Genomic DNA, 18,857 nt, shown 5'->3' with positions numbered 1-18,857 from the left:
AGGTCTGATAAGACTTCACGAATCAATAAAAGCATAATTTAGCTAAGTCTCCAAGAATGTCAGGTAGGTTGTTGTAAAGGGTTACAGTTGTGGCGAGGAAGGAGTGCTTGTAGCGACTTACCAACCTCCCTGAAGGTAAAGCTTCATGTTTAGAGTGGAGCAAATGACAGGGATCCTAATACTCCAGGAAAAAATTTGAAGCAGTTGTGACTTTGCATAGTTGTATGTTTGATGTAACAGATCACAACAACATGAAGCTGAGACTCGTCAAAGCATATTATAGTTATTAGATTCTGTCTAGCAAAAGATACAATTGCTAATCCAACATGCCAAATGCTGATTGATTTGAAAAATGCTGGTGTTTTAAAGTGCTGCTTTGAAGCTCTGATGTCTTTGACTTTGAGAAGAGAAGCTGAGTTGCTGTTTTTATGCTAAAAGACTAAAGTAAACAAGCTTTCGCATCAGTATAGGAAGTTCCTTTGTTTAACTTAACAAGCACTCGCCTGAAGCTGCAGACATCCAGGATTTTGTTGGATGTCCCAACTTCTAAGAGAATTTGCCAGCCCTTCTTTGTCTTGTCATGTGTTTTAACCAGCAACAGTTTCTTCTTTGATTTTCCAGCCATTTCACACGAAAAACAAAATATATAAAACATGAAAATGGCGATGCAGCATAATCACACTGTTGGTACTGTGAACATGAGGCAAGGACATCCGAAATATGATGTGTTTGATAGTTTATGGACAGAAACTAGTCTCAGTTACAAATGTATGACATGTTGAACAACTAGTTACAACTAGGCCTGTGTGTGATAATCAATAGGTAATTAAAATTTATCTGCAGCTTTCCACATGTGGATAAATGCAGCATGTATAACTGGAACATGAATGTACATGCAAGCTGACCTGTACGCAGATACAATCTAACCTGCACACATTGGGCATGCATTTAATAATCTGTATGTAGAGAAAGGCTGTAAAACACAAGGTTAGTCATGAAACTATATGTTGACATAGATTTACGGATATTCTCCCAAAATCTGATTCAAATTCGATTTAAGATTCAGTCAAAATGATACAATATCACATGCTGATTTAACACAATCCTTTTTATTCATTAAAAAAGAAGCTAATATTTTCTTCCTGAGCTCATTTACACATTTAAATAAAAATCAATCTGATTTTTTAAGAAAAAAAGACTGTACCACATTCTGTATTTTAAGGCAACATTGCTAAACAGATTCTTACGTTGGCTCCGAGTAACGACAGCTGACTCAGCATCCATCTTGCATCCTGTCTCTTCTCCAAGCTCTCTCCAGCCAGGAAAAGTCAGACAGATGTTGACTTATGTGTTATCTCTTGCCCCCTCACTTTCTCTTTTTTGCCTTTGCTAGTCCAGTTATGTCTTATGTTTTTTTTTGGGGGGGGGGGTTTGTTTGTTTTGTTTGTTTGTTTGCTGAATCAACAACAGTGTGTGCTAATAAAAATAGCCAGGGTTTAATATCAATTTGCTGCTGTGCAATGCACTGTCAGAAAGCAAAACAGAGCTATCACATGATGCCTTTGGGCTGGACAAAAAGAAGAGTTGTGAAGTGTAGTTTATTATCCTCTGGATGCTGCAGGTCAAGGATTGCTCAAGGGTGTACAATAAATGTCAATGTGCCATCAAAACAGCTAGTTAGTTTTCATATCATGTAAAAGACTAGAAGCACTCAGAGTGCAGACCACTGCTAACCTATAGGGTGCACCTGAGAAAAAAACCCTAAAGGCCCACCCAGTACCATCTATATTTTTAACCCTCTGGATCACCAGATCTAGAATATCAACATGATCCTGATCAAACAATGTCAGATTTTAACATCTACCATGATGCCATCTTGTAATTTATTTATTTATTTGCCAATATTTCTGGGCATTATTTGATGAGTCAGAAGCTCTAATGGCAAAATTATCCAAATCTCCCAATACTAAAGAATTCTTTAAAAGAAAATGCCTGGATCAAAATGGTGATTCAGGTCAACGCCAAAATGTAGAAATTTGTTCCTTACTCCTGAAAATTCCTCAAAATCCATCCCTAACTTTTGAGTTATGTTGCCAACAGAGAGACATATCTTCCACCTTGGTGGAGGTAAAAAGAGATTTCCATTTATTGAAAGAAAAATAGGGTAAACGTAACCCTATTTAGTGTCCAAGACTAAGTACTTTTAGAATTCTTATAACCATGTTAGTACAGTCTGACAGTCATAATTACACAGCACACCTTTGGATATTCACATTTTCTTTAGTAAAATTAAGACATTTTGGTCATTAGAAAAAAGCTAATGGAAACCGTCCCACGTTCTTTCTCTCTAGTAGCCGAGGATTACTGTACCAGTGTTTGATTCATGTTTGCAATTTGAGTTGATGCTGTTAACGATTTAATATGCATTAGTGTTGATCTATGCATCGTTATCAAATCAAACTGTATGAAGCACGTTTTCATGCATAAAAGCAGCACAAAGTGCTTTATATAATAAAAATAAACCCAAGTTTACCACAATACATCGCCACTAATAACCCATCAACCTAATACGCAGGCAGCTTTTTGAACATGGGAAAAAGCTGAGAAAATTTTTTTTTATGCAGTCTGTTATGTGAGTATGTGGAAAGTTATTTTACATGTATTCAAAATGTTTGATATCTGTGCATTAATTTGATCACATTTTTAAGCACAAAAAGATTTTTTTACACATTTGTAACTCTTGTAATACACGTTTATAACTTGTGAGAATAATTTCATTCCACAGTATTGTTTTTCAAAGCTATATTAATACATTTCTGGCCACTAACTGAAATATAACACAGCGCTGCCAGGTATCAAAATGTGACTGGACAATACATGAGATACACAGAAGGGTAGAGGACTAGAAAAAGGATTCAACATGTCCCATCAGTACTGGAAATTTGCCATCTTAGTTGTATGTCATGTAACCAAACTGTTTCTCAGGAACAGATTAAGTCTGCAATCTGTTGACTTTCCCACCTCTCAAAGATCTTTTCAAAACCCTACCAGATTTATTTTGTTTGCCTAAATCAAATCACTGTTTATAGTTAAAGAACCAAATGCATTTTTACATGTTTGTTCTGTTTAGTTAAAAGCTTTTTGTTTTGACCAGAATACTTAGTTTGGTTGACTAAGACGTTTGGATTAATTAAACCCACCAGCTTAACGCTAACCATGCAGTGACTGAAAAGTCAAAGATTTCTTTGTTTCTAAGCAAACAGAGTCCAAACCAGAGTGTATAGTTCTTGCCAAGCTGCTGTCACTTTATTGACTTTTAGCAAAACTTGTATTGTTTGCAGAGAGCTAAATCATAATATCACGTACCCATCTGTCCACATTACCATCTCCCAACAGAAAGTGAAGGATTATGGGTAAGCAAACAATGCTATATGAAACAGGATTTTAGTCCTTCAATTAGCGAGTTACAGGTCACACTTAGAGATTACCTACATGCAGGTCACAAACTCACAGGTTTAAAATGTCAGTTTAAGGTGGAAAGAGACTAATAAGAATAGATTTAATCACACAGTGAACAAAGTACTAAAAACACAGAAACATGGGGATTATTCGTTCAGTATTGTTAGTCTTTTCTGCAGCTAAAGGACCAAAGATGGTACCATTACAGGCCGTCATAGTTTTCACCTCAGCTTGTTCCACATGTCCTAAAACTGCCCCCCCTCTCCCCCTTCCACAGTCACCCACCACCCTGTGCTAACTCAGGATGGTGGTTTGCATCACAGAGAAGATTATAAAGTGGACATGATGCTATAAATAGTTCTTTTTTCTCATAATAAATACAACATGTAGCTACATCTTCATTCTCACCAGTGTTCTGCTATCTGGGATGTGTTTTATTGATTTGGTGGCCCGCCACAGTGACTTTCCCTCAGGACAGTGAGCTACTTCATGTGTTTTGAAGGATGGGTCTGCCTGGTGTGATAAGTTTATAGAGATTTTATAACTGAGTTGTACTTAATTAATCCAGTTGTTATACTCATTAACTGTGCTTAATTAGCTCAATTAAATTCTGCATTAATTTTCTGAGGGAAGCAGCAAGGCAACAAGCCACCGTGTAAATTAGTCATTACTATAAAACAGCCATCATCACTTGGGATTCACTTGTTGCCAGAATATATTTAATGCCAAGAGGACATTGGGTCCAGTAAACAGCTTACAGAAAATACACTCGTGTGTGATGTTATCTGAATGTGTGTTTATTTAGCATTAAATCCCTGTTTATGTGAGACACTGAAAACAAATCCTTCATTCAAATTTAAATTGTTCAATCAGAAAGCCAACAATATCCTTACCAAGTCATTAGAATTCATTTGGTGTCTCTCTCAGGAACATGGAGTTCTCAGACCTATTCTGGCAGCCTCCTCTCTGACAGCAAATGGTCGCTAGCATTTAATCTAGTTCCTCTTCAAATGTCAGGAAGACAAAAGGCTTCATCTGTCATGGCTATCGATCAGGCGTTGTTCTCCGCTGTGGGTCTGCTGAATGGAGCATCTCAAGGCCCCTGCGCAGCCCAGTAATCCTGCACCAGTCAGCTGGCATTAACTGGCCGCCTGCGGAGGATGCATTCACTTACAGCACTGCCTACGAGTTTTATGCACATCATTACAATGACATGACAAATGAGGGCAGAGCAGAGATTTGTGGTGCCCCGAGGAGATCCTGTTGCAAATGCTAGTAGATGGTTGGCCAGTGATGCGATATGATGGCCACGATAGCCTTGTGTGATGATGATGGTTATGAGACTAGATGTCTGGGTGGCTGGCAGAAAAGTAAGGTGGGGAAAGCAAAGCAGCTGTGGGAGGGAGCGTTTATATGGAGCATCCATATTTGTCTAATCTCCTCGTGGCCAGGCCTGCCAGACAGCACCCACGGTATTTAGAGAGTACAGCCAAGGCCAATCTTTGCCCCTCATTGACTCTTTACAGCCTGGCAGCTTTCCAGAAGACTACTGGCTGGGGAAAGAGGTGATGAGGAGAAAAAAAAAAAAAGGTATGAACGTCAGAGGTGACTGATTGTGGTTTGAAGTGCTACAAAGCAAGAGCTCATGAAGTGCAGAGGGAGTTAATGTAGAAGATTAGGTATGTAAATTCACATTGTAAATTTTAGATCACATCCTGTTGAGAGAAAGCATCAGGGTCGACATGATGCGTGTGTCAGCCATGCATAAGTAAATGATGGATGACATGTTTCTGCTCCCACAGGTCGCGCTGGGCACAGTTCCAGTATGACTGCCAGCCCTCTGAGCAGAGCGCCAGTGGATGCAAGCAGGAGAACTACGGAGCATGTCTGGTTGCATACACCGGCCTGATAGGTAAGGACTAAATCTAGCTCTGGGTCACCCACCCTTTACAATGGATAGGGAACAAAAAAGGTTTTAGAGGGATGAAGGCGGAGAGCAGACAAGTGCACCAAACAGGATTCAGAAGAATAAATCCAGGAGTGTGATGAGAGGCCCAAGTGATCGATGGAGAGCTGATTAATGTGGCCAAAGCGTACCCGGCAAAATCGCTGGCATTATGAGCAGTGCAATTACAACTATTGATGTTGCTGTTTCACCAGACGTGACATTGAGTGGAAGCACGTAGAGGCGTATTACATGGGTTTTGTCCTTCAGATAAAAACTTAACAAAAGATCACATAATTGACAAAAGGTTGTAAACAACCAGTCAGCTTAACAATATCATGCTGAACCACTGCACTTAAAGGGGGTGTGGGGGTGGACAAAATAAATAAATAAATAAATATATACATATATGGGTAAATCACGAGTTCCTGTTGGTCTTTCTGCCTCAAGATACAGAATAAAAATAGAAATAAATAAAAATAGACGTGTAGGACACACCATCTGTGGTGGTGCCTAGACTTTGCATCGCTGGCAGCTTCATTTATTAGAAACTGACAAGTTCGCAGTCATGGTAGATCTTCAGAACTTTTGGCAAAACTAAAGAGAGAGAGAGAGAAAAAATAAACATTGTCCCAAGGGGGTCCCCTAAAGGGCACACAGGGTCTCTGAAGCTTTAAACATTAAGAGCACTTGTGATCAATGTCCACACATTACACGTGCTTTAAGGAAAAAATTAAACGTATATGTTGGTAATTTAACTTTGGCTTTATGGATTGACAGGAATCAGCCAGGATACATCATTTATGGTGAGACTCTCACTATTAAACAAAAAAAAAAATTATGAAAAATCTTTATTTTTAATTGTTCCTCAAAGTTTAGAATCTAATGTTCACAACACACGAACAAAAATGCACTTAAGGCAACAATTTGTTTTTAAAATTAATTGTTTTATTCTGTGTGCATAAAATGTAGAACTCTCTAAAGTTAGAAGGTAGTCAAAATCAGATCTTGAAATGATTTTAACACACCTCGTATTAATTCTTATTCTGTTTTCACTTCTTTCAAAAAGGCATCTCAGATTTTTAGTGCAGAACTCTGCTGCCTGATTATTGACAGGTACGCCCAGAGCAGCCCACATCACCCTGATTTTATCAAGACTTCATTGGCTTTCAATCAAATTTCGTGAAGGTCTCCTGAATGTCCCAAAGACCTGTTTTAAAACCCGGGGAGACCTGACTTTTCAATCTGTAGCCCCCAGACTCTAGAATAACTCACCCCTGTCCCTCTGTGTGGTCAACTCTTTGCAGCCTTTAAAAAAGTTTAAAATAAAAGTTTTATTCAGGAAAGCTTTTTGTTGATTGTTTTTATGAAAGTTGCATCCATTTTAAGTACAGAATTTTATTTATTTATTTATCTGTGAAAAGTGCTTTATAAATAAACTTTACTTTCTTATTAGTTTAGTATGACCTTATCCTCTCAAACAGAGGGAAGGTGGGGGGAAAGGCACATTTTTCCTCTTTTAAGACAATTTATTCAGGCATAGTAAGAGATGAACATTTTGACCCTGGGTATATATTGTCTGAGGTCCCTAGACATCCCCAAGAACATCGCCATATTTACACTTTGGTCTCTTCTGCCATGCCATATTTAAAGTTTTTAAATAAAACATTTTCTCTTCAAAAAGCAAAATCTTGAAAAGGACAGTAACTCAAGAAAAACACTTTGATATAAAATTGAAATTTGTTCCTTTATCTTGTGTTTTTCTTCCCTATGAACTGCTGCTCACTGAACAGCATCATTGAACTAAATATGAAGTTAAAGTATGCTGTTAACTTACTTTTTCTTCTGCTTTAGGAGGTTCTTTTAATTCAAGCACTGTGTACAAAGTATTTGCCATCCACATCGCATGCATGATGGCTGCTTTTTTATTTAAATTGTGTTATTTGTTCTATCAGATTTAAAATTACAATCTAGTTTAATTCATTCTGAACACAGTCGTAACATTAATCAAGTTAATTGTTTGTATTTCATTAAAAGGAGGTTTAGTAAAAACACATTTCAAGATGCATTTCACTCTTGTTTTATTAGATGTGTGTTTTGTTTTTTTTTTAATGCAGATATAGCTCCAAGGAGGCACTTTAGAGATACCTGAGTAGCTTTTTTGTGTTTAAAACCTGCTGCATGACCCAGTTTTAGCTAAGCTTTACTGTTTGGACAGTAGAACTTACATATAACTAGTTGTGTAAAGGCAAACTCATACTGGGTGAAACGCCAATGAAAAGAGGTGGGTCTTAAGCAGGGATTTAAAACTGGACAGTGATGAAGCAAGTCTGATCTGCAGTGGCAGAGAGTTCCACAGCTCCGGTCCCGCCACAGACAAGGCCCTGTCCCGTCAGGGAAGCAGGAAAGTTTAACAGCCGTTTCTGCTGGGTTTTCACAGACAGTGGAAGCAGCTGCTTGACGAAACACGCTTACTAAACCATCACAAAAATGTTGCATTTCAGGATCAAAATCACCCGATGGAAAGATGACAAAAAGTGGTTTTGTTGTAGCTAAATGGTGCTGCGGATGTGGTGTTTAGTTCACCTGGTAAGGTAAGGCAGCCGCAGAGGTTACAGCTCCCTGATGCAGTCTGAATCCCAGCCTGGAGCCCCTTAGTGCATGTCACCCCTCTCTCTGACCACCTTTCCTGTCTTCCTACTGTACAATAAAGGCAACTAGAGCACTAAAATCTAAAAATTAAAAATAAAAAAAAATTAATAAACTGCTTGTGTGGGTGGAATTCTTCCATTATACAATTTTACAATTTTGCTCTGGGGATAAACAGATTTCATTTCATTAATGACTACGTCATTATGATGTCATGACTAACTGACTAAATTGAATTTAATTGGCCTGGTTAGTAAACTTCAAACATTTAAAATGCCCATCCTTAAATTGTATACAACAACGTTTGAGCAAAGTTCTCAACAAAAGGTGATGCAATAGGTCTCAAAAGCTATACTTTAATCATTTTGTATTAACTTAGAACTTAGTACTTTAGTGATTGTAATGCGGCTCGCCTCAGGCTTGAACCAACATTGATAAATTCACATGCATATAGTTTTTATATCAGCACATAAATGGTGTAATCCACCTCTTCTAGACAGCTCGGTGCTGCACTTGTACACCCCACTTTATATTTCCAGCTGTGAAAGCTCCATCTCTAGCAAAAAAAAAAATCTCCTGCTGTGAAGAACATGTGAGCAAACACTGTAGAAAGAGCCCAGACTGGCTTGCCCGTTCATTCCCCATGAACATCATTTATGAAAAGGGCTTCAGTCTAAACCCTGCTTTTATCTGTTCCTCTTTAAATTCTTCTCACTTTCCCTCTAAATGAATGCATTTTTGTGCAAGCTAATATCCCAGTCTTAACTTGATTAGGCCAATGCTGGGATGATAGCAATTGCCATGTAGATGCCTTTATTTGATTATCGTAATCAGACCGAGGTCATAATCAGGCTAAGCATAAAAAGATTAGACCAGCAAGAATTCTGCTTAAATAACATAAAACTCCTGTCACTGGTTTTTACATTGATTCACAAACCACATTTTATGAGGTGCTTACAAGAGCTTACATTGCTCAGAAAGGCTCGGAGCAGCAGGCGAGAGAGCCTGAATAACAAGAGGCAGCATAAAAATGTTAAATATTCAGCTCAGTTCAACTAAATCAGAAACCAAATCAAATAATAAAGTGAAATAAAGGTCAGTGTCATTGTAAGAATTTGCTTTTTTCCAAGGTGCCAATAAACATACAGACGTTTGTTCTTTTCTTTTCTCTCCTCTACAGGAAGCACAATAACTCCCAACTACCTTGACAACTCCACATCCAACGTGGGACCCTGGTGCTCCTGTGCAGCAAGCGGCAACCACAGGGAACAATGCTATGACTTCCTCACGTTTTTCCATGACAACGTTTGCCTGAGTGAGTAACAGCTGCTAATACAGACCTCTAGAAACAACAGAACAGTAACAACCTTGACATAGAACAAAACAAGTGTGAGATCTGAGACAACACTGCAGCAGTTAAAATTATCCATGACCTGTTTATAGGGTACAAGTTCTATAAGTCAGTGGTTCTCAAACTTTTTACAGTATGTACCACATGAGAAAATATCGAGCTCACCAAGTACCACCATCATGAAAAATCTGAACATACAGTAGCAAACATATTAAGCCATAACATACATAGCTATTAGCTATGGACAGTTCATAAAGGAACTGGGCTGCACGGTGGTGTGGTGGTTAGCACCGCAGCCTCACAGCAAGAAGGTCGCTGGTTTGAATCTCAGCTGGAGGGGGAGGTTCGGACCTTGTGGCCTTTCTGTGTGGAGTCTGCATGTTCTCCCCGTGTATGCCTGGGTTCTTTCCAGGTTCTACAGCTTCCTCCCACCGTTGTGGTTGTTTGTTCCCTATGTGTTGGCCCTGCGATGGACAGGTAACCTGTCCAGGTGTACCTGCCTCTCACCGGTAATGCTGGAATAGGCTCCAGCTTACCCGCGACCCTTAATGTTTAATAATTTTATTTAAAAAATATTTATGACTTTCCTCTAAGTACCACCAAGAGGCCCTCGCGTACCACTGGTGGTACACGTACCACAGTTTGAGAATATAGGCTATAAGTCCTTTGGTTCCTTTTTGGGTCAGAGGAGACAAACAGGTAAAGCTATAGAGGGATAAGGGGAGGCACCAACACAAAGCACACTACAGTGTAGCAGGTGACGCGAGTAAAGAAAACAGTCCAGTAGTCTTACCTAAAACCCAACCCAATGTCTGAAACATCAAATATTCTCACATCCTCTCAGCATTCCCACACTTCTAGTTATGACATTAACAATATTGAATGCAGCTTGGAGTATGAGTTAGTTTACCAATAGACACACATACACTGGTATGTTCTAACAATGCAGAAGAAAATCAGACTTGAAATGAAAATGACATTACTTGAAAAATAATAATCCAAAGAAAAATCATAATCCATTTTAAAATCACTACAAATCCATTATTAGTAAAAAAAATTACCCTTTTAAGTTTTTGTTCCAGTGGGTGATGTCTGCTGCTAGGAATGACCTCTTGTACTTTACAGCAGAGCTGAAGAAGCCTCTATCTGAACACACTCCATTTCCTCAGTGTTGCGTAGAGTGTGTGAAGAATTGTCCATCGTGTTCAGCTTCATGTCTTCTCTGGACAACCAGCTCCAGGAGTTCCAGCTTAGTCTCCAGCACAAAACCAGCCTTCTGGATCAGTTTGTTCAGTTTGTATGTTTCTTTCCACAACACACTCATAGAAGATTTGTAACATCTTGGTAGAGACATTGAATGATCTCAGCTTCTTCAAGAAAAGGGGTCGTTTTCTTTTCTTTTAGACAGTTTGTTGCATTAAGTGCCAGTCAATGTAGTTTCACAACTATGGGGGTTCAATGAAGGAGACAATAGCATATTCAACCTCAAGATGGAGATAATAGAGGACTGCAAATATAAATTTGACTTTTAACTGATGACCCCCCAAAAAATAAGACAACATTATTCAACTTTCATTTGTTTTCTTTAAAAGATCCTTAGATTTCCAATAGGGATGCACGATATATCGGCATTAATATCGGTATCGGTCCGATAAGCAAAACTGGGCCGATATTAACAGCCGATATTTATTTTCATATAACTGCTGATTGTGTACGTGTGTCGGAAGGTTTGGCCATGCAGCCATGTTTGGACATGTGACAGCGAAGCAGCACTGCATTGTGGGATGTAACTGAAGCAACAAGCAATTTCAGCTGTGTGGTAATTTTTCACGGTGTAAAAAGAAGGTACTCGAAAAGCAGTATGCAATATCCGCAAAGTCGAAGTAATGCGAGGAGGATGCCGTGTCAACTCGTTCAGCACCACAAATTTGATATGTCATCTGAAAAACTGCCATCCAGAACTTCACAAACAATGGTGGGAAGCTAACACCCCTAATGTTTGCCTTATTTGCACTTTGTACAGAATTTGATCATCTTAAACCAATTAAAAACAAAATATAAATATCGACATCGGTAAATATTGGTTATCGGCCATAACAATATTAATATCGGATATCAGCCAAAATTTTCATATCGGTCCATCCTTAATTTCCAACAACGCTCATGGCTTCTCCCCCCCAGCAGACTGGCCACTGACATGTACAAAAGTCTGCACAAGTGGTATAAAGTAGTAGGTTACATAATATTAAAAATGGGGAACAAAGATGATTACAAAAAAGTTTTATTAGTTGCAGACTGAATGAAAAAGCATGACATCTTGATAGCAGATAAACTCCAGCTTGTGTTAGATAAGAATGAGCCCCCAGTCCTCTGTCGTCTTTGATTTGTTGTAGGTTTTATTCATTTAACATGAGCAACAAAAGCTGTTTTGATGATGGGAGCTCATCCTTTTGAATGAATGATGGCACCAGTGGCAGAAGAATGACACCAGGGACAAAGTAATACAAATTGTAGCCGCTGCTGTCACAGACAGCAGAGTTTATTTGGGACGATTGTTTTTTCTAACAAAAGACGACAAGGTTTTACAAAGCTGTCAGCCCGAGTCACAACACGGACCAATGACTCCAGTGTCAGTACTAGCAACAATAAGCCATCATGAGGTGGCAGAATACAAGGCCATTACTTGTTATACTTGTATAAAACTGTCATTTATATCCAGTTATAAAACAACATTGAAGTATCAAATTCTTATCCAACATTAAGTGGTCTTTTACTCCAGATTATATCAAATGTTGCCGCTTTTGAAGCTTTTTGTGCCTTTTTTTATGCTTAATATTGTTTAATAGGTAAAAGAGCTTATTGCTGAAAGTAGACAGATTCAGAACTTTCCTGTTTTAAACCTGTTATTACAGGATTTATAGCATAAAATGTGCATCTTCCAGGGTTTCAGGACAAACCTATTTGTGGACACAGACACATTAACTCATTATTTAACAAAATACAGACACTGTCAAAAAACTTTGCTGCTTCTACAGGAATTAGGAGACTAGCAGCCAGATGCTGTTTATCAAGTAATAAAGAGCGACCACATGAAGAGGCTTTGTTGTTTTGCTGGTCTGCAGCATTCAAGTGTGTTTTAACGTGATGCCAAGGAGGAAAGACATCAGCAAAAAAACCTAGGAGAAGCAACTGGAAAAGATTATAAGCAATTTGGAGTCCATCCAGTGCTTACAAGTATACTACTTCATACAGAAAACTATTTTGGTCATGATGTGAATTTTTGCTGCATAAACCTCTTTAAAAAGCCTTTACATTCATAATGTGGTGCAGCAGGAAACTGTTTGAGGAGGGACCTTTTTCACTGCTACACCACTAAACATGCCTCAGAGCAGCTGAATTATTGGAGATGTTGAGCAATAAAAAAGTAAGGAGAAAATTTAGAAAGTGAAGTTGGATCCAGAGACGTTGTGATGATGTCAAACTTGGACCAAAGAAATTTACTGAAAATGCTGTTCAAGTTGTTGCTGGAGGCAGCAGCACAAGCAGTTAGCTGCACCACCCTCACAAACGTGCTCAAACAATGTATGAAAAATCAGCACCCTCCACATCCTCAGGAAAAAATGAAAATTTCTAAGTCAGATATCACTTTTAGATACAAAGTAATGCCCATGACAAAAAAAAAAAGCTTTGGATGGAGATCATGCATCACAATAGTTCTGATAAGTTGAATAATACCGATAAGTATAAACAACTTATAAGTAAAACGACTGATTCAGAGCTGTGATCAAGACACTGACAATATGATTATACCATTTGTTATTCTGTAGAGAAAAAATTACTCAAGTAGAAAATATTGAGATTTGGCAGCCCTGCCTGGAGTATACAATATATCAGTTCATGAAATGATCCCAAACACAGCAGTGAATTTACAACCAAAGTTAAAAAGCTGTGATGGGCCTTAAAGTAGCGCTATGATTTTGACCTTAATGACTCACTTTAATGACACCATGACATTTATTATGTACATTCCTGGAGCCATTGTTGTCTTTCAATCCCGAAGCTAAGAAACCACACTCTGTGTTCCAGCCTGGAGCATCACGTCACAGCTGAGTTTCGCTTTACGCTCTCCATCACACGCTACCAACTGGATACCAACACACTGGTCATTTAGAACACACGCTGTGGCAGATTCAAAGAAACACAAGAGGGCATTATAGCAGTGGTTCCCAACCTTTTTCTGCAGGGCCCCTTTTCCCTGACAAAAATGTTGTCAAGCCCTGTCCTGCCCATCCTACCACCAGATGCAGACAAACTTTTTAAATGACAGTCAAGCTGTTTATTTCTTAAGTAATGATCAGGCTTTTCTTTATGTTCAGGATGAAAAATCTCCAGAGGGGAATGTAACTTTTTTACATTGTTCAGTCAGATACTATTGCTTAGACACATGACAGTGTGATCTCTCTCGATTACCCACCATTGTACTGGTCATGTCCAGGCCAAGACATATTTTTTCATATTTCCTTGTCTTTTTATTTTATTTGTTGCAATGCGTGTTGTCCATGGTTTGTCAGCAGTGCAAAAATTCCACATTTTACTGTTACATACTCCGCGAGAAGCAAGACCTTGTTCTTGGCCGCAAGCAGCAAAAAAAAAAAAAAAAAAAAAAAAAAAAAGGTTTCTTTTGGTCTTGTCAATTCTTACTCCACGAGAAGCTTCATCCATGACGGAGGGGGAGATGTGGAAGCCACAACTTTCTGCTTCATTCTTTTCCACGTTAGCAATGACCACCTCAAACATCTGACCAATCAGATAACACTTCTGAGCCCCACGGGAAGAAAATTCTGCTCAGCTGATGTGCTGAGAACAAGAACTAAGTTCTCATTTCTAGCAAAGTGTGTGTCAACATTTAGCCCATCTGTGTCCCTGTGTCATAGCACTGGGCCCTCTCTGGGGTGACCGGCCCCCAGGTTGGAAACCACTGCATTATGGGATAAAGAGAAAGGAATGGAGCAAGAGATAAGACAAGAGTCAACATCAGACTGACTTTTACTTTCTGGAGAGAGCTCAGAGTCCAGGTAGGATGCAAAATGGATGCAAGTTAGCTGTCAGAGAGTTTGCTCACTGAGAAAATCTGCCAAGGTTTAGCTGTGCGTCTTTAAGAGAGAAGCCAGCAAAACTCTGTTACCTGAAACAACATTGTAGAAGACTTAAACAACTGCTTGAATTTTTCCATACACTGATTCTGTAATCCAAGATGCATTGCTCAAAAACAGACACATGGATACCCATCAAATTCTGTTCTCTGTACTACTTTGTAGTTTTTGACCTGCTTAATGATTTTCAATAAACTACTCATGTGCATCCTGTTCACATGACTCAGATTTGCAATGGCTCCATAGAGACCCAGAACCCCCCCCCCCCCCCCCAAAAAAACCCTACAAAAGCAATGTTTGTACTTTTACTATTTTTAATTCCCTCATTGTAAACTACTTCTTGAATATGTATTTATTGTGCTGTGTGCTGCTGACCTCTTGGCCAGCTCAGCTGTGAAAATTAGATCTTGATCTCAGTGTGTTTATCTGGTAAAATAAAGATTATTAAAAAGAAAAAAAAAAAACATAGTGATTGGCCTTTTTTCCCTTTGTTTGAAAAAGAAATTAAAAAAAAATATCCTATATCAACTGAGCAAATGGTGCAAGTCATGGCTGAATAACCTTCTAATGGGAAAGATGATTCATGGACCGGGCATGCATGTCATGCTCTCATCTCTAACAGATACCTCTGTTGCCAGCCACAGATGGAGCAGAACGCTACTTGGGGAGAAAGTGTGCATTATGATTTGGCAAAGAAGTTTGGAATTTAAGCCAATAACTGAGAAAATGAATCTGTCCTATGAGAGCTCCTCAATGTTTTCTTCCCTCCCCATGTTCCTCTTGTAATCACATACATTTTACAATGAATTAGGCCTTACTCATTTCAGCTACAGCCAAAAACACTCTTTCCTTCTGGATTGGTTCTGTTTTAAAAGTGGACAGCACCCTAATTTAGCATTGTTTCACGCATACCTCCACTTGTGTTTAGGCCAGCTTGCTGAGACAGGACTTCGGATGGCCTTTGATGACTTTGTAATTGAGCGTAATTTGGTTTCCTGCCGCTGAACTAATGAGGCGAGGAAGGAGAATAGCATCAGGGAACAATACAGTTGTATGCAGACAAGGGAGTGGAAAACTGCTGAGAAGAAAAAGAAAAAAAACTCCCTCTCTGGAGTGAGTGCACTCAGGTTTTAAAAACCGCTGTCACCTCCTCATCACAGTAATAATAGCCAAATCACTATGCAGAACAGCAACTCTAGACTTCTTCATTTTGAGATGAGAACAGATGGAGGTGAAGCTAATTTATGTCTGCAGTTATCTAAAATTTTCTGCAAATGTTAAATAGGTAATGCAAGAAGAAAAAGTTAGGCCAACCGGTAAAATACAAAGCAGGGTGGTGGCATGAACAGAGCTCTGGGTAAACTATGGAGTACATAAATAAAAATGCCCCCGGGGAAAAACGCTGAAATATGAGTGGAGGCACTTAAAACAGCCACATCCAAAGATTTACAAAAGGAACTGTCACAACAGTTTACTGCTGAAGATATCAATTGGCACTTCATTTCTGCATGACGGCAGGCGGCGAACAGCTGGAGTTCCACCTCTCATCCTTCACCCTGCCAGGGAATCACTGCATGCTGCCGAGTGGTAACTGCACACTTACAGCACGCTGGCATACTTTTCCACCTGTCCCACCAACATTATTGACCTAAAGCACCATTAGTATGCTGGTCCACTGCCTTATCTGCAAGCTGTGGATATTTGTATACCCTCAACTGGGCTCAAAATGTGCTTTATTTTACTGAACTGCCATGTTGTACCATGCATGACTCCCTAATGCTGAGATGCTGCATAAAATATAAGCATGAAAAGAGAATGCAGTGATTTGATGTGGAGGTAGGGACCTGGGCCAAAGCTGGCAGGGCGACTGTATCCTCTGATTCAGCTTCCGCCGACATGCAAGGTTGGAGCAGGGTCTGGTGAGGCAAGAGTAAAGGGCTGTATATTCCAAGGCGAGGCACAGGAATGGGACCAGAAGTGGGCTGAGCAGAGGCAGCTGTCTGGTTGACTGCAAGGCAAGGTGAACCAGCTCATGAGGAGGCCATCTCATGAAGGAACAGGTGGGATGGTGATTTGAGCAGATTCTGCTCTAGTTTAAGCCACATTGTAGCCGAGTCACACTAGCATTGATGATGGAAAGTCCAGGATTGCTCTGTCATGGTCCATGATAAAGGAGGAGAGAATGCACCCAAATGCTGACTGTGAGCAAACATTAGAACCAAGACTTCATAATAAAAAAAACCTTTGTGTTGGCAGGATATTCTAGTAACTAAACACTTAACAGGACCCTAACTTAAGAACGGAGATCATTCCATTCCACAGTTCCTTGTGGCCACAACTTTAAAAGTAATACTGGATTATGGATTATTACTAAATGTGATTCATGAAGATGAAGACCCTGGGGCGAGTTTTAGTGACAAAATATTGAACTTTTACACCAAGTTTAATAAATTAAGAGTCTCAGTGTAAGATCGCACAGAAGAATTTAAAGCATTTTTTGTAGATTTAGTAAATCTGTTATTTTAGTGCCACAGACCCTCAGGTAAGTGTGTTATAACTTAGTCATCTTTTCCTCTCTCCTTTTTTTGACTCTTTGAGCATACCCTAAAGACACACTACAGAACTTCTTCAATTTTCTTAGTGACCCAACTCTTATCGACAACCAATTTATCATCCATCTTTCATCCTACCTGTACTTTGAGATCTCGCCAGCCAGTAGCAGATACTCATATCTTGACTCTTGTCCCATCTCGTTCTTTATCTTCTCTTCCTCCGGTAATGTCTTCTTGTAGTTCTTTGCTGAATTGGCCACGTTGCACCTTCAAAAAGCGGGTGTGTTTATATCAGATTTTTAGTGTGTGATAGTGTGTAAAGCAAAACTCTGCTGCGATATCAGGCGGTGTACTGGATGAAAAAGCTGTATAGTGCCGTTTCTCAGCCTCAATAGATGTCACTGTGCCAGCAAACAAGTCAGGAAAGCAGAGTTTATGTTGGAAAGCATGTTGCTTTATGACACATTTACATCACTCCATCACTTTACTTCATTTAATTATCTATTTCTTTCACACGGTAAGCAAACCACACCGGAATTCACTTGCAAGTGAATCAAGACCCCCAGTGTTCACGCAGGCCGGAGTTCACTTCTTTGGCCCGCACCAGAGAGAGAATGAATGTTTGCACTACTCCAAATGAACCGTATCAATCTTAGTTAGCAGATCAGGGTTTCTTTAAAGCGGACCACACAGCATCATTTTGAATGCACATTTAGTTTTTTCCCCTCACTGCTGCTGACTGGCTACAAACTCTGCAGAAGCTGCCTCAACATTGGAAATAGTTTAAATGTCTGTTTTTTGACATCATTAAAAACATAAATAAAAAGGTTTTCTTTAAATTTGCATTTTTTCTTAATGATAACAGTATCACAAAGAGGCCTTACTTTTTTCTGAGCATGGTGGTAGCTGCTGGACCGGCAATGGAAACACGTGTGTCCATTCTCCATCTTTATACAGCAGCTAATGTTCAGTGTTGCATCAGTGGGGGGAAGAGAGTGAGGGCTGTGCATTAATTTCTTCAGAATCTGCTTGCAAAAGCAAACTTCCTCAGGAGAATGGATCAATTTCTTATGATCCTGTGAGAAATCAATGTTTGTACATCACACCCCAATACACCACTGAAGGCTTAAATATTCTCTCACTAATAACCTGTGAGTTGCCACTGAAATCTTATGGTTTTAGCTGGGAACAGATGGGATAACAGGTCAATCTTCATGTCTAAGCACCCACATCCATCTTACAGTCTAAGCTGTGGGTATTAATTGATGGTTCTCTTGTTCATGTCTTCATTTGAGTATATTTTAATTGAAGTGACTTTCATGCAAACGTAATCACTGCCGAGTAGCCAATTAGCTGAATGAAAATTAATGCTTATAGAACAGTAATTCATCACATGATCATAAGTCACTGATTTTAGCAGATCCAAGAAGTTGATATAATGCTTTTTTTTGGAGGGGGGGACATATGAATCATATATTGGTTGAAATGCACATAATGTAATATTCCTCCATGGTATAGATCACTCACTGTAAATGGTCTGTTTGAATCTTCCCAGCTAAGTGCTTTACTGACAGCTGAGAATTGAAATGCATTTAGTTTTTCTACCCTTTGTAAAATGAGTTATGACTTGTGCACCCTGCTTCTTTCGTACTCGTTTATTTTTAATTCAAAGAAAACACTGTTCCTTCACTTCTTGTAAAGACAGATTAGCTTTCCTGCCTGCAATCATCGTAAGCATGCTACTTTAA

At 39.2% G+C, this 18,857-nt stretch overlaps 1 protein-coding gene across 1 annotated transcript in view; it reads left to right on the top strand.

Annotated features, from left to right (window-relative positions):
* The window catches only part of gfra4a (GDNF family receptor alpha 4a), a 190,056-nt gene that overhangs the window by 150,244 nt on the left and 20,955 nt on the right, over window positions 1-18,857 (top strand). The window contains exons 5-6 of the mRNA XM_041972787.1: window positions 5,262-5,371; window positions 9,234-9,368. Coding sequence (XP_041828721.1) covers window positions 5,262-5,371; window positions 9,234-9,368 — 245 coding nt within the window. The remainder of the gene's footprint in view (window positions 1-5,261; window positions 5,372-9,233; window positions 9,369-18,857) is intronic.

The sequence above is a fragment of the Melanotaenia boesemani genome, chromosome 20 (assembly GCF_017639745.1).
Source record: "Melanotaenia boesemani isolate fMelBoe1 chromosome 20, fMelBoe1.pri, whole genome shotgun sequence".
Taxonomy (NCBI): domain Eukaryota; kingdom Metazoa; phylum Chordata; class Actinopteri; order Atheriniformes; family Melanotaeniidae; genus Melanotaenia; species Melanotaenia boesemani.
Note: the sequence above shows the minus strand (reverse complement) of the source record. Positions and strands in the feature narration are given on the sequence as shown.